Source organism: Phyllobates terribilis, unplaced genomic scaffold (assembly GCF_046119375.1).
Source record: "Phyllobates terribilis strain yellow unplaced genomic scaffold, ASM4611937v1 Scaffold_2__4_contigs__length_985480577, whole genome shotgun sequence".
Taxonomy (NCBI): domain Eukaryota; kingdom Metazoa; phylum Chordata; class Amphibia; order Anura; family Dendrobatidae; genus Phyllobates; species Phyllobates terribilis.
The window spans coordinates 886,101,285-886,116,572 of record NW_027362762.1 but is presented as its reverse complement, the minus strand read 5'-3'; the positions used below and the strand labels follow the sequence as shown (position 1 = coordinate 886,116,572).

Genomic DNA, 15,288 nt, shown 5'->3' with positions numbered 1-15,288 from the left:
GCAGGTCCTCTGGCCCAGAAACCCGAAGGCACGGTCACACGCATGGGACCAGCACCGCCGTCGTGGAGCGGAAGCTACTAGAAGGCCCCGAGTCACCGGCCATACGGGTGAGCACCACACGGTACACTCAGGGACGTGGGCTACTTATACCCGCCTCTAGCAAGGTAGCCAGAAGAGTACAGTTAGTTTGGGAGGCCTACAACTCCGCCTGGCCAGGGGAGATCCCATCTGCTCAAGGACTGACCAGGCCCCAATCGCTAGCCAGTACTCCGGGAGGGTCTATCGTTGTCACCAGTAAAGACCCTGAACTACACCGTACCGTCTCCGAGTGGTTCCTGCTACCCCCATCATCCACGTCGGCTGCCCTGAGGCCATACCCCTCCCGTTGGGGGTTATACCATCCCCGCTGCACCATCCTTCCACCGGCCTCAGCGGTCTGCTCTGCAGCGGCAGCTCCAAAGCTGCATTCAACGGGTGGCGTAGTCATCCAACATCTACCGCTGATACAGCGCCACTTAGTCTGACTCCCTGGGCACGGACCGGATCACCGCCACGAGACTACAACCCTCAAAAGATCCGGCTCCGGGTAAGCCCCAGTGCACGCGATGCCGCACGACACAGAAGGCCCAGGGGCGCGTCAACTTTTGGCGTAGTCGGCAGGATTTCGTGCCCGCAACCACCGGGTACTGCGTGCCTGAAAAAGACTGTTCAAACTTACCTGTGGTGAAGATTCCCGCCATCCGGCGCCATCTTCCGCTTCCTTCCCGCCATCTGTGGAGTTTTCCCGCCATCCGGCGCCATCTTCGGCCTTCTTCCCGCCATACATGGAGTTTTCCCGCCATTGGACGCCATCTTGAGGACGCCGCGCGGGAAGAAGAGGGGCGTGGACTCCGAAAGCGCGCGAGAACTGAAACCCCGCCTCACGTCCGGACGTTGCGTAAGATCCTGGAAGGAGCCCAGCAGACGCCGACGTCACAGGAGCGCGACGGAAGGTCCTCAACCCTGACGATCCACTGCGGAGCCGCGGCCTACGGAAGAGGATCATCGCAAGGTAGGCCACGGTCCACTAGGGGGGAGAAGGATGCCGGATACGGAGGAGAGCTTCACCGCTTCAACCCCCGCCAGCGCCACCGCTGTTGCGGTCATGCCTTTCACCATGCCCTATATCCCGGGGGCAGCCTGGCTACCCCAGTACTCAGGGGAGTCACATACCCTGCATGACTTTAGAGAAAAGCTGGATAGCCTCTTCCAGGTGTACCCCCTCACAGAGGAGCAAAAAGTGAGCATCCTGGTGGCCCAATTAACCGGGGCAGCCCAAAGGGAGGTAAAGTCCTGGCCACCTGGGAGGAGGACTGTCGCAGAGATACTAAACCAGCTAACCGAGGAGGAGCTGCAGTACTACCAATACGAGGAAAGCCAAGAGGATCCGGACGGGTCTGAGGACTACCCTCAGGAGGGAGCACAAAGAGGACATAGCTACTGAAGGGAAGTAGCGTGAATAAAGAGCTGTAAATAGTTACCCGTAAGGGTACAAGGACTGCTGCTAATTAAAATATGGTCCCCGTTGGGATTAGTGAATTGTTCCCCATGTGCCCCTATCTTAAACCAGGCTGAGGACTGTGAGCAGCCATTCCTTATCCCCACTGGCCGAGGACTGAGAGCGGCCATATCCTGTAAATAATTATGTGTTTCTAGTTATTTTTAGGAGTCCTTGGTGGATTTACCGGGAATCCTTGTACAATTGGTTGGAGCGTAACCCAGGAATGGACTAAAAGACTGTTAAGGACTCGGGGCAGGACAGACCCCTACCTGGTTACGTCTCCCTGTTTTGGTGAAATGGACACCTTTGTTTTCTTCAAAGACTGCACCCGGTTGCGGACACGCCGTAACCATCTTTATGTGTTTTTCTTATTGTATTATTATTGTTTATACCTTGTTATGTTTTTCTAAAAATATGTTTAGTCCCGGAGTACTAAATTTCACTAGGGGGGAATGTGGCACCCCAGGGGTCTGGTTTCCACAGTAACGGCAATGTTATGTCTGAGAGCAGGTGGGAGGTCTCTTGGTCAGGGATCCTGTGCATGCCACACCTCCTGCCCAGTCCTGGGAGGGGAAGAACTTCCCCTATATAAACCTAGGGCTGAGGCAGGGTTAGTGAGTAGAGAAGAAGTAGAGACAGAGAAGAGAAGCAGATATAGGAAAAGAACATCAGGAGCTCTGTGGGAGCAGTGCTACAAGGAGTCAGGGGCTGGCAGCTGCAGAGCTCGCCCTGACTGAGAAGTTATCACCGGACCCGGAGTCCGAGGCTGTGGGGACTAACTCCTATCCAGCAGCAGAAACCGACCGGCAGGGGATTGCAGGTCCTCTGGCCCAGAAACCCGAAGGCACGGTCACACGCGTGGGACCAGCACCGCCGTCGTGGAGCGGAAGCAACTAGAAGGCCCCGAGTCACCGGCCATACGGGTGAGCACCACACGGTACACTCAGGGACGTGGGCTACTTATACCCGCTTCTAGCAAGGTAGCCAGAAGAGTATCGTTAGTTTGGGAGGCCTACAACTCCGCCTGGCCAGGGGAGATCCCATCTGCTCAAGGACTGACCAGGCCCCAATCGCTAGCCAGTACTCCGGGAGGGTCTATCGTTGTCACCAGTAAAGACCCTGAACTACACCGTACCGTCTCCGAGTGGTTCCTGCTACCCCCATCATCCACGTCGGCTGCCCTGAGGCCATACCCCTCCCGTTGGGGGTTATACTATCACGCTGCACAATCCTACCACCGGCCTCAGCGGTTTGCCCTGCAGCAGCAGCTCCTTAGCTGTACTCAACGGGTGGCGTAGTCGTCCAACATCTACCGCTAATACAGCGCCACTTAGTCTGACTCCCTGGGCACGGACTGGATCACCGCCACGAGACTACAACCCTCAAGAGATCCGGCTCCGGGTAAGCTCCCGCGTGCGCAACGCAGCGCGACACAGGCCCAGGGGCGCGTCATATAATTTTAAGGGTAGGTTAATTTTAACATTGAGAGATAGAATATCCCCAAAAAATCAAGAAAATCACATTGTATAAATTAGATAAATTTATTTGCATTTTGCAGTAAGAAATAAGTATTTGATCCCTCTGGCAAACAACACTTAACACTTGGTGGCAAAACCCTTGTTGGCAAGCACAGCAGTCAGATGTTTTTTGTAGTTGATGATGAGGGTTGCGCACATGTCAGGAGGAATTTTGGTCCACTCCTCTTTGCAGATCATCTCTAAATCATTAAGATTTTGAGTCTGTTGCTTGGTAACTCGGAGCTTCAACTCCCTCCATTAAGTTTTCTATGGGATTAAGGTCTGCAGACTGGCTAGGCCACTCCATGACCTTACTGTAGTTCTTTTTGAGCCACTCCTTTGTTGCCTTGGCTGCATGTTTTGGGTCATTTTCTTGCTGGAATACCCAGCCACGACCCATTTTTAATGTCCTGATGGAGGGAAGGAGGTTGTCACTCAGGATTTTACGGTACATGGCTCCATCCATTTTCCCATTGATGCGGTGAAGTAGTCCTGTGCCATTAGCAGAGAAACATCCCCAAAACATAATTTTTCAACCTCCATGCTTGACAGTGGGATGGTGTTTTTTGGGTCATAGGCAGCATTTCTCTTCCTCCAAACACGGCGAGTTGAGTTAATGCCAAAGAGCTCAATTTTTGTCTCATCTGACCACAGCACCTTCTCCCAATAACTCACAGAATCATCCAGGTGTTTATTGGCAAACCTCAGATGGGCCTGCACATGTGCCTTCTTGAGCAGGGGGACCTTGCGGGCACTGCAGGATTTTAAACTTTTAAGGCGTAATGTGTTACCAATGGTTTCCTTGGTGACTGTCGTCCCAGCTGCCTTGAGATCATTAACAAGTTCCCCCCGTGTTGTTTTAGGCTGATCTCTTATGTTCCTCATGATCACGGATACCCCATGAGGTGAGATTTTGCATAGTGCCCCAGAGGGATGTCGATTAACAGTCATTTTGTATTTCTTCCATTTTCTTACTATTGCACCAACAGTTGTCTCCTTCTCACCCAGCATCTTACTTATGGTTTTGTAGCCCATTCCAGCTTTGTGCAGGTCTATGATCTTGTCCCTGACATCCTTAGAAAGCACTTTGGTCTTGCCCATGTTGTAGAGGTTAGAGGCTGACTGATTAATTGAGTCTGTGAACAGGAGTCTTTTATACAGGTGACTATGTAAGCCAGCTGCCTTTAGTGCAAGTAATGAGTTGATTAGGAGCGTCTAACTGGTCTGTAGGAGCCAGAACTCATAATGGTTTGTAGGGTATCAAATGCTTAGTTTTCACTGCAAAATGCAAATATATTTATCTAATTTATACAATGTGATTTTCTTGACTTTTTGGATATTCTATCTCTCAATGTTAAAATTAACCTACCCTAAAAATTATAGACTATTCATGTCTTTGTCAGTGGGCAAACTTAACAAAAGCTGCAAGGGATCAAATAATTATTTCCTTCACTTTATATCTATATGTACATATATATATATATATATATATATATATATATATATACATATATATAGACTAGATGGTGGCCCGATTCTAACGCATCGGGTATTCTAGAATATGTATGCGGCTGACCGGGCGCAACTAATCAGCGAAGCAGTGTTTAAATGGGTTGTGCACTACTTTAAATTAACCCCCCAATGTATCCCCCCGTGGCCCCTAATGAATTTTTTAATTACGTTATGTTGTCAATACTGCTTGTAACAACATTGCTGACCACGCGGCAAGTGTGAAGGGAGGACCGAGGAGCGAGGCCGCCGGTCGGGGTACTTCTGCTGCGAGTAGCCGGGAGATGACCGGCTAGCACCGGTAATCTCCCGGCTGCGTCGCCGCTGATCTCCCGGCGGTGGCCTGCGTGTTTCAAATCCGGCGCCAATTCGCGGCCGGGCTGCACCAGTCGCTGATTGGTCGGGCGGGTGCGACCAATCAGCGAAGCGTGTTTCAAATCCGGCGCCAATTCGCGGCCTGACTGCGCTCGTTGCTGATTGGTGGCGGCCGCCGACCGCGACCAATCAGGACAGCAGTGTTTTAAATTTCACGCCGGTGGCCGTGACCAATCATCAGACCATGTCAGTGAGGACCGGGGAGCAGCGCTGCCTGTGCAGGTACTTCCGCTGCGAGCAGCCGGGAGATGACCGACTAGCGCCGGTCATATCCCGGCTGCATCGCCGCTGACCTCCATGCGGCTACTGTCGGGAGATCAGCGGCTAGGCCGGGAAGCGGCGCCGCCTAGGCCGCCGGTCGGGGTACTTCTGCTGCGAGCAGCCGGTCATCTCCCGGCTGCATCGCCGATGACCTCCGTGCGGCAGATGAGCCGCTAACGGCAGCCATCTTGTTCTGAAATCCCGCGTCGCTGATTGGCCTCGGCCGGACCAATGAGCTTCCTGGACGGACAGACTGACAGGATAAGCCAATTATATAGTAGATATATATACTCTGCTCAAAAAAAATAAAGGGAACACTCAAATAACACATCCTAGATCTGAATGAATGAAATATTCTCATTGAATACTTTGTTCTGTACAAAGTTGAATGTGCTGACAACAAAATCACACAAAAATCATCAATGGAAATCAAATTTATTAACCAATGGAGGCCTGGATTTGGAGTCACCCCCAAAATTAAAGTGGAAAAACACACTACAGGCTGATCCAACTTTGATGTAATGTCCTTAAAACAAGTCAAAATGAGTCTCAGTATTGTGTGTGGCCTCTACGTGCCTGTATGACCTCTCTACAACGCCTGGGCATGCTCCTGATGAGGTTGCTGATGGTCTCCTGTGGAATCTCCTCCCAGACTTGGAGTAAAGCATCCACCAACTCCTGGACAGTCTGTGGTGCAACGTGACGTTGGTGGATGGAGCGAGACATGATGTCCCAAATGTGCTCAATCGGATTCTTGTCTGGGGAACGGACGGGCCAGTCCATAGCTTCAATGCCTTCATCTTGCAGGAACTGCTGACACACTCCAGCCACATGAGGATCATTCCTTCAGATCTAGGATGTGTTATTTGAGTGTTCCCTTTATTTTTTTGAGCAGTGTATATATAAAACAGAAGAAAGAAAGGGCCATATCTCAGGAATGTAGAGAATCAAAAAAACAACTCCATAGTCAGAGCTGCGGCATTTAGACCAGGTAAAATAATTACATAATAATGGCCGGTGTCAGGTCCTTATTATAGCATAGCATTATATAATACCAATACAGGCAATATTCAGCACGAATGTCTACTTTTAATTGCATTATAAGAACATATTGTTTATAATGACAAAGAAGTTTTGGTCCAATCGTAAAAAGTGCTAAACGCTAGTAGAAAGTGATCTGCTCCAAAGTCACCTTGGCTTTTCTTGCACATTTGGACCCATTTGTGGAAGGGAATTTTAGGTTGAAGTCACACACAAACAATACGAAAATATATATTCCCCAATTCTACTTCTACTGCTGGACTACAGTTAAGGATGACAATTTCCCTTTTAGTGACATCATGGCTGCAGCAATGCAAGAAATAGTCCTCCGTTGCTGCCCAGTTGCCGCAGATGTTTGCTTGCTTTCAGGAATCATTGGTGTGCTTAATAACACAATGAGCTTAAAATCCCCTACAATGATGGTCCTATTATAAACTCCTTGATGCAGTAGATCTGAGATCACACAGGGATACAGCTTTTGGCTGCAGAGTGCAGATGCATAGGGACACATGGAATAGATGGCAAGATCCTCCTCTGAGGTAAGGCAGCAGGCAACTCCTGGTAATCTGGCTGGTCTGCAGGTGTGGTACAGCTCCAGGGCTCACTGTTCTCCTCTCACACTGGGCTGCAGAGCTGTCAGCACTCCCACTAAGTTCCTGTCCTGGGTCCTCACTGTCCTTACTCAATAATGGACAACAACCCACACATTTCTGTGACCAGCTAGCTCCTCCCTTTTTTTCCAGCTTGCTCAGCCATTCAGTTGCCTTTCTCTGCTACTCCTCTTTTTCCAGGATGCAAAGAGTAGGAAAAGCTGTTGAAGTCTCATGGCTCTGCAAAAAAAAGAAGCATTAATGTCTGCTACTGTGAATGGTTGCTTATTCTCTGTACACAATACTCCCACTGCAGCTATTACATATACACCAATATAAGCAGTGAAATTTGCACAGAATTCAATTCAATTGTGGATGTTAATATGGATACTGTTGGAGACTTTACTCATTGCCTTTAAATGCATTAAGGTTTTTTTTCCACTGCATTTTTTGCAGGTGTCTGCATCAAAATATGCTATCGCAATCAGCTCTGATTATTGCATTTTTGCTCTATTTTTTGCTGGATTTTTGTTTTGTTTATGCATTTTTGGTGCAGATTTGATGCAACAATTTTATGCAATTTATGCAGAATTACTTGGCACTACAAAAAATGCACAAATGAACAATACCTTTAATGCACAGTAAGCATGAATTTTCATGAAATCACTTCTGCTTTGCATGAACTTTTAAACAGCAGATTGTCTGTAAAAAAAAATGCAGTAGAAAGTAACGCAGTATTTATACTATATGAGAACATGCCTGTAAGGTCCACAGCATATCCTAGATAAAGAGCACTTTACAGAGTGGAACATTTTGTTGCTGACTCTTTTTATGCTGTAAGTAATCTTAGTAATATCCAACTCCCATTCATTACATTGGACTTTGTTGTAGAGTTTCCACGTGAGAATGTGGCTGTTGTGTCGGAGCTTAAAGGGAATCTGTCAGCAGGATTTTGCTACCTCATCTGAGAGCAGCATGATGTAGGTAAAGAGACCCTGAATCCAACGATATATCACTTAATTTACTGGGTGCAGCGATTCTGACACAATCAGAGCTCTTTGATTTAGCATGAAGCAGAGCTGAGAAAGCTAACCCCACCCACACCACAGCTAACCATGCCCACACCAGGCTCTCTGTGTACTAAGTCAGTATACAGTGAGGTGCTTATAACAGGAGGGGGCGTTGTCGGACTAGTCCAGCAATGTTAATCTCTTAGTGATGAATTCTTCACAGTTAGTAAACAACAGCACGCACTTTGACAAGTGACACATCCCTGAATTCTGTGTTTCAGCCTCTATCTCCTGCTGTCTTCAAATCACATAGCAAAAACCTGCTGACAGATTCCTTTTAAGCCCAATCAAGGATTCTCTGGCTTTCTGTGGGTCTAGTCAAACAAGTTTATACAACCAGAAGCAGCTTGATAAAGCGCTTCATAATTGTAATCGAAAGTGTTCAGAAAGTCACTCAGACTTGCCGGTGCACATTCGGCAGAACTAAATAAATATTCATGTAGCATCGGAAGTGCAGTTCTTACACTTACCTGCCTGTGAAATAGGTCTGATGGCGTGCACCTATAAAAAATTGGATGTTTTAGTGCTGTTTGCTAGATTACCGCATAAAAAAACTGCTCCCATAGAAATTGTGATATGAACATAGCCTCTACTCTTTTATACTGTACATACACTATGCGTCAACACAGTGCGATTAATGAATACATGAACTCCTCTATTGCAGTTAAGGTTCTTAGTTAGCGTTTTTTGATCAAAGAGCACAGAAACCAACCAACCACGTCAAGGTGACCATTTCATATGGATGGTCCCTAAACACTATTGTCCTACCTCTTCATGTGCCAAAGCAGCCTCATTTGAAAGGGGAGTGAAAAAGAAACAAGGCAAAGCTCGCAATTAAAAACTTGTGTGGGAAATATGGGTGGATAAGAGTCCTGGAGAGGGCCGCACCCCCAATATGTACTATAAGGGCACGTGCAGACGTTGAGTATTTGGTGAGTTTTTTACCTGACTATTTGTAATCCAAAATCAGGAGTGGGTGATAAATACAGGAGTGGTGACGTGTTTCTATTAGTGTTTTCCTCTGATTGTTCCACTCCTGGTTTTGGCTTACAAATACTGAGGTAAAAAACTCACCAAATACTCAGTGTGTGCACGTGGCCTTATAGTTCATGTATCCATTAGTGCTGAAGCATCGTGTATATATTTGTATATTGGCCACATAGTGTATTTGTGCTCCTGTACATTAATTTTATGCTAAAGGTGTGCGGGCCCGGTTTCTTCTGGCATATTCTATACTAAGTCCTGAAATAAAATTTCCTATGATTTGTAAGATCCGTTATTGCATGATTACTCAACAATGACTTTTACTTCCACAGGGGGGGAAGATACCGATCAGATGGACGGCGCCAGAAGCCATTTCATACCGTAAATTCACGTCAGCGAGTGATGCGTGGAGTTATGGCATCGTGGTATGGGAAGTCATGTCATACGGAGAGAGACCTTACTGGGAAATGTCTAATCAAGATGTAAGAGAGTGCTAATAACACTTATAGTGTATTGTATACACTTCTGTAACATGTGTCTGTCTAAGCCTCACATTCCGATGTCAGAACCTCCCGATTATACAGAGATGAGCGGCGCTGCGGACACTGCTTATCTCTTCCTACACAGGCAATCTGTCAGGGATCTCTTTGTAGGAAATGCTTTCCTTTGTGACAGCCATTGATTGACTCGCATGTAGTGCTCCCCCTTTCTTTATAAAGAGGTTCTGCAGCAGCTTTGATGTGTCTTTATAGGAAATAATTTACCTTCTACTAACAAGTAAAAGATTATGAGGTGCCTCCGCAAAGTTCTGTATAAATGTATTGAGCATGGAGTCTTGTGCTTTTACAGTAGGGAAAGGTATATTATCCCATATATAAGTGTAAAGCCAGGTTCATACATCTCTTATGAGGCTGTAGCATTTGGCTCAGCAGACCCGGGGTCAATCCGAGCATCACAGTCCATACTCGGAGGGGTTGTACAGGACAAAGATATTTGTGAACTATCCTTAGGGTAAATGATCAATTTCAGATGGTTGGATGTCCATCACCCAGCGACCCCCACTGATCAGCTGCTATCAGGTCCCCCGGCCGCCAGAAATAAATGGCACCACTCTGTAAATGGCATAAATGTCTCTGTACTCTGTGTAGTGGCCATTTTGGGGTACTGCAGTTCAGCTTGCATTTACATGTGTATTTTGTGAGTAGTAGTAATTTTAATTCTTATTAAGGTTATGGTTTACAAAACACATTGTATAATATGAAGTAGTATACCTTTTAAATTATATAATTATATTAATGAAGGTTATATTTTAATTTCAATAGTATCCCTTTATAGTAGGAGGTTCAGTCCAGCAGCCATGAATTACTGACGACGCCACTGCAGGGTCCTGCAAAACTTTTTGCTCAACTCTTATGAATATGTATACATACATACATACATGTATACATACATACTCATTTATAGAATCATGCACAACCAACCAAATTTTGGTTCTCAAGTCCTCAGACAGTTCTCTTCTCCTCTTTCTGTTCTCCATGGTTATTGTGGCACACACAGACACACAATTCAGAGATTGAGTCTACTCTCCTTTTTATCTGGTCTCAGGTGTGATTCTCATATTGCCCACACCTCTTATTTGTGACAGGTGAGTTTGAACGAGCATCACATGCTTGAAACAAAGTTGTTTAGCCACAATTTTGGAAAAAGTGCCAACAATTTTGTCCGGGCCACTTTTGGGGTTTTGTGTGAAATTATGTCCAATTTGCTTTTTTTTTTCTCAGTTTTTTTTTTGCGTTGTTACAATACACAAAAGAAAATAAACATGTGTATAACAAAACATGTATAATTGTAATAATTTTCTGGGAGAAATACTTCATTTTCTGGAACAATTTCAAGGGCGCCAACACTTTTGGCCATGACTGTACTTATCACCCAGAATGATCTACCCCCAGGACACATAATGAGAACGTTGCATAATTCAAATGATAATCTGACAAGGTGCTGTACAAGTTTATCCAGATTTACAATCCAACAGGTGCCATCTTAAAGGAATTTTACTGCATATGTATGAAGTAGTATTTTCTCAGATTTGGACACCATTGACTATACAGTAATACATCACAGAGGTCATTAGTATTTAAGACTTAGTTTTGGTACGTGGCTTATCATCTATTAGGCACTGTACATACAATAACATCTGCCAGCTTCAGCCCCTGTCACATTCCTCTTCTCTTACATCACCCCTAACAATTAGAAAAATTAGGTATTTATAATCTCAAAGACCATTTTCCACTTTTTGATTATTTGTTCATAGAGGGAATTTAACTTTTCAGTACTCTGCCAAAAATGTCCTAAATTATCATAGCCTTGTATAAACAACGGGTGACTAATTAAGTGATCATATATGACATCAAAGAGTATATATCAAATGTACTCATGTAATTCAATGATTTCATGTTTTTCTTCTTTTCCTAAGAGGAACCTTTACGCTTGAAGGGCACCTTAAGTGGTCCGTGGGTTTAGAGCTATTACCGAACCTGTTTACCTTGCTTTTTAATTAAATCCACATTTGTCCAAAATGGACCTATTAAAGGATTGCTATAAATACCCTTCTCTTTAAAGACGCAGCAATCATCTATCTTCCATATTTAAAGGGAAGGTCTACGTTTGCAACCATTTTTTAATGTTACACCAGTGCATATGAAATGCAACAGTCAACTTTTTTAATTACTAAAATATGTTTAAAAAACAATCTATACAATTTTGGCATCATTGTAATTCTACCTACCTGTAAAAAAAAATTGCACCAATTTAACCCAATTTTTTTTCCTGTTTCAGTACATTACACTCATTCATTCCAAACTTTGATTAATTTTGCAAAAAAAAAAAGCCCTTATAGGGCTATGTGCATGGAGAAATTACAAACACTTGCAAAAAGAGAAGAAAAAACTAAAGTGCAAGAATGAAAATTTGCTGTGCCCGGAAGGGTTTAAGTTACAAAGAGTTGGGGTTTGTGAACACAAAGTCTTTTTCAGGCGGATTCCCCCCCTGGAATACGCCTGAAAAAGTGCCGTAAAAGCACCCAACACCCTGCAATATGCATGAAAAAGCGCCGCAAAACCACCGCAAAAGCACCCCATAAAATGTACATGGTGCACAGCAATGTCAAAACTACAATGCTGTGAACATGTTCCATCTTATGTCACTTTTTTTTAACCTCTTCAGGGTTTGGAAACAATAAAGTGGTTGAAAGCTTTAACATGGTCATTCTTTGGGCATCTTCCGCTGGGAAGCCGCCTGCACTCTATACTTTGCAGTATAGAGTGAAAGTTGCCAGCAGCTGAGATGGCACAAGAACGACAGCATGGCGGATCTCGGAAAACAATCATTGGCGTTTTCCTGCCGCAGGATCGCCTCTAAAAACTCAGTGACTGTGTCTAAATAGCTCAATGTGCACACTGCCTTAGGGAATAGATAGAAGACGGTATTGCTGTATGAGAAGACTTTACAGGCCTTGTAAAGCGCGACTAAACATTTACGTCTGTACGTCAGCTGCGGGCAGAAAACAACAGGAGATTTTTTTTTAATGCAAAATTGCTTCATTTCTTGGTTAGATGCATTGAAACAATAAAAAGAATCAATGGCGAAGATGGATAATTATTTTATATGTTTTATATAATTAATATTAAGAGTAAATGAAATGTGGATTAACAAAAAGAAGATGTACAACGTAAAGTTGGATAGCGCTTAATAAACACGACTGAATTCCCTTTGAAGTGAATCCTTCTGATAAATACTTTGCCATTACCAGGTAATTAAGGCAGTGGATGAAGGATATCGGCTGCCACCTCCTATGGAATGCCCGGCCGCCTTGTATCAGCTCATGCTGGACTGCTGGCAGAAGGATCGGAACAACAGACCAAAGTTTGAGCAGATTGTCAGCATCTTGGACAAGCTGATACGAAATCCCAGTAGTCTGAAAGTAATCGCCAATACAGCTGCAAGGTCAGAATTTTATGTTCACTTTATCTCATAGAAATAGATCATTTTAAATGTAGCTGCCATTATATTTTCCCAAAAGTTTTGATTGTTTATAATGCTTTGCAGCCTATCATCCTCACTAATAGAGATGAGCGAACACGAACTGTAAAGTTCGGGGTTCGTACCGGTGTCCAGTGCCGAACTCCGAACACCGACTTTTTTTTGGAAGTCCGTTCCACTGTTCAGCTTCAGTGCCGAATAAAGTTTGTTGAAAGGCTGCAGCGCAGCCAATCAAGAAGCTTTTAGACTGTGGGCACTTCTGGAGCCATCACTGTCATGCCAAGTGTTGGCATGGCTGTGATTGGCCGGCACAATATTTATCCCCCAACACGTGACCCGGCCTGTATAAGAGAGAGAGAGAAATTTTCCAGCTATTAAGTTCGAGTCCCCAATGATTTATATTGAGTTCGGGTTCAAGTTCGTATACAGTTCTTGTGCCCGTACCGAACTTTAGGCCAAAGTTCGGTCGAATCCGATCAACCGGGACTTCCACGGGTCCACTCATCCCTACTCACTAAGAATATTCGTTCCTATACAGCCATAGTATACATGGCTGCAATACGATTTCAGATGCTTCATGTTTAGTGCTACCTTTTAGAATAGTACTAATACTCCTTACGAGTACCAGCCTTGATTTGTTAGTTTTACCAATTTTTTATTTGCTTTGTGAATATAATTTCAAAAAACTTTGTATAAATCAATAGTTCAAGAAAATATAAGAAATGTTGTAATATGTTATCACAGAAATATGCTTCTTTCTCCACTTATGAGCCACCCTTTTACCTACTTGACTATTTACTCTGAAAAACAGCTGAAATACAGAGACAAACTGCCTGCCCTATGAGAAATCAGATACAACTGCCTATTGAAATCAATAGAGAAGGGAGGGAGAATGAGAAGGGAGGAGTAGAGTAACAGAGAGGCAGAGTCATACATAGACAGCACTGCTGCTTTCTAGTAAGTGTTCATCTCACCACAGAGCTAGAATCACAGATACACTGCTCAGCACTACTGTATATTGTCCTTCATTCTACTGCTGCTTCTAAACATGTGCTACATAGACTCAGGAGAGCTGTAGTCCCTCATGTCTATATGTACCTTGTATGGAGGACAGTTAGCAGCTAAATAGACTGAAACATTTGGTGAACAATACAAGCCATACAATGGACAGAAATAGTTTTATTCTTCATGTACACACATGGTAGCTTATACTAAACGGTCACCTGAAGTGACAGGTAGATGTAATACCTATTGTTAGTATTATAACAGCAATTTCATTTCATTTACTTTATTTTATACACATTCTATATTTTATATCCACTTCTAACAATCCTTCTTTAACCCATTCACAACATTTGATGTACAGTTACGTCCTATGTCGTTTCCCTAACTTTGATGCAGGCTCACAAGCCAAGCCCACATCTTTCCCAGCAGATGATGGCTAAATTATTCAGCCATCATCTGCCTCTTAACTGACGGGTGCAGCCGAGCTCTGCCCAAGGCTGTTAACTTGTTAAATGCCCCTGTCAATCTCTGTTAGTGGCATTTAATGTATGCCGGCGGGGGGGGGCATGTCATTCTATGCGCTCATCAGCGCCCCCATGACGTGATCGCGAGGTTCCAATGAGTTGCCAAGACAGTTGAGAGTCTGCTGAAGACCACCGTGTCTGTCATTACAGTTCTCTTGTGAAAGCCAGCTTGTAGCTGGCATTCAAAGTAGACCGTTATTTTCGTTATACCTAACGGTGCTGTAGCAGTGCTGTGTATAGCACAAGCGATCGGATGATCACAGGTTCAAGTCCCTGAAGGAAACAAAAAAGTGCAGTAAAATGTGAAATATAACATTTTACTAGTATAAAAAAAATGTATAAATGTTCAAATCACCCCCCTTTTTGGCCCATTAAAAATAAAGCAATTAAAAAAAATACAAATATTTGGTATAGCTGCGTTCGTAAAACTAAGAGCTATCAAAATATAAAATAAGTGAATCTGATCACTAGGGTTGAGCGAGTATGTTGTGTCCGAGTATGCTCGGGCCGAGCTCCGAGTATTTACAGCTGCTCGGTGATATAGTTGAATCGCTCCCGTGTGCATGATTTGCAACTGTTTGACAGCTTTATTACATGTGAGGAATGTAAAAGAAACAGACATTCCTCTCATGTAATAAAACTGTCAAACAGTTGCAAATCATGCACACGGGAGCGACTCAACCATGTCACCGAGCAGCTGTAACTACTCGGAGCTCGGCCCGAGCATACTCGGCGAAAGGGTTAATAGAACATACTCGCTCAACACTACTGATCACTAAACGACGTAATGAAAAAAAAAATCAAAACGCCAGAATTATGTTTTTTCCCTGC

General features: G+C 44.4%; 1 protein-coding gene across 2 annotated transcripts in view; it reads left to right on the top strand.

Annotated features, from left to right (window-relative positions):
• Positions 1-15,288, top strand: part of EPHA3 (EPH receptor A3) — a 532,047-nt gene that overhangs the window by 488,734 nt on the left and 28,025 nt on the right. For both annotated transcript variants that reach the window (XM_073668198.1, XM_073668189.1), the window contains exons 14-15: positions 9,220-9,369; positions 12,699-12,892. In XM_073668198.1, the coding sequence (XP_073524299.1) occupies positions 9,220-9,369; positions 12,699-12,892 (344 nt within the window). The remainder of the gene's footprint in view (positions 1-9,219; positions 9,370-12,698; positions 12,893-15,288) is intronic.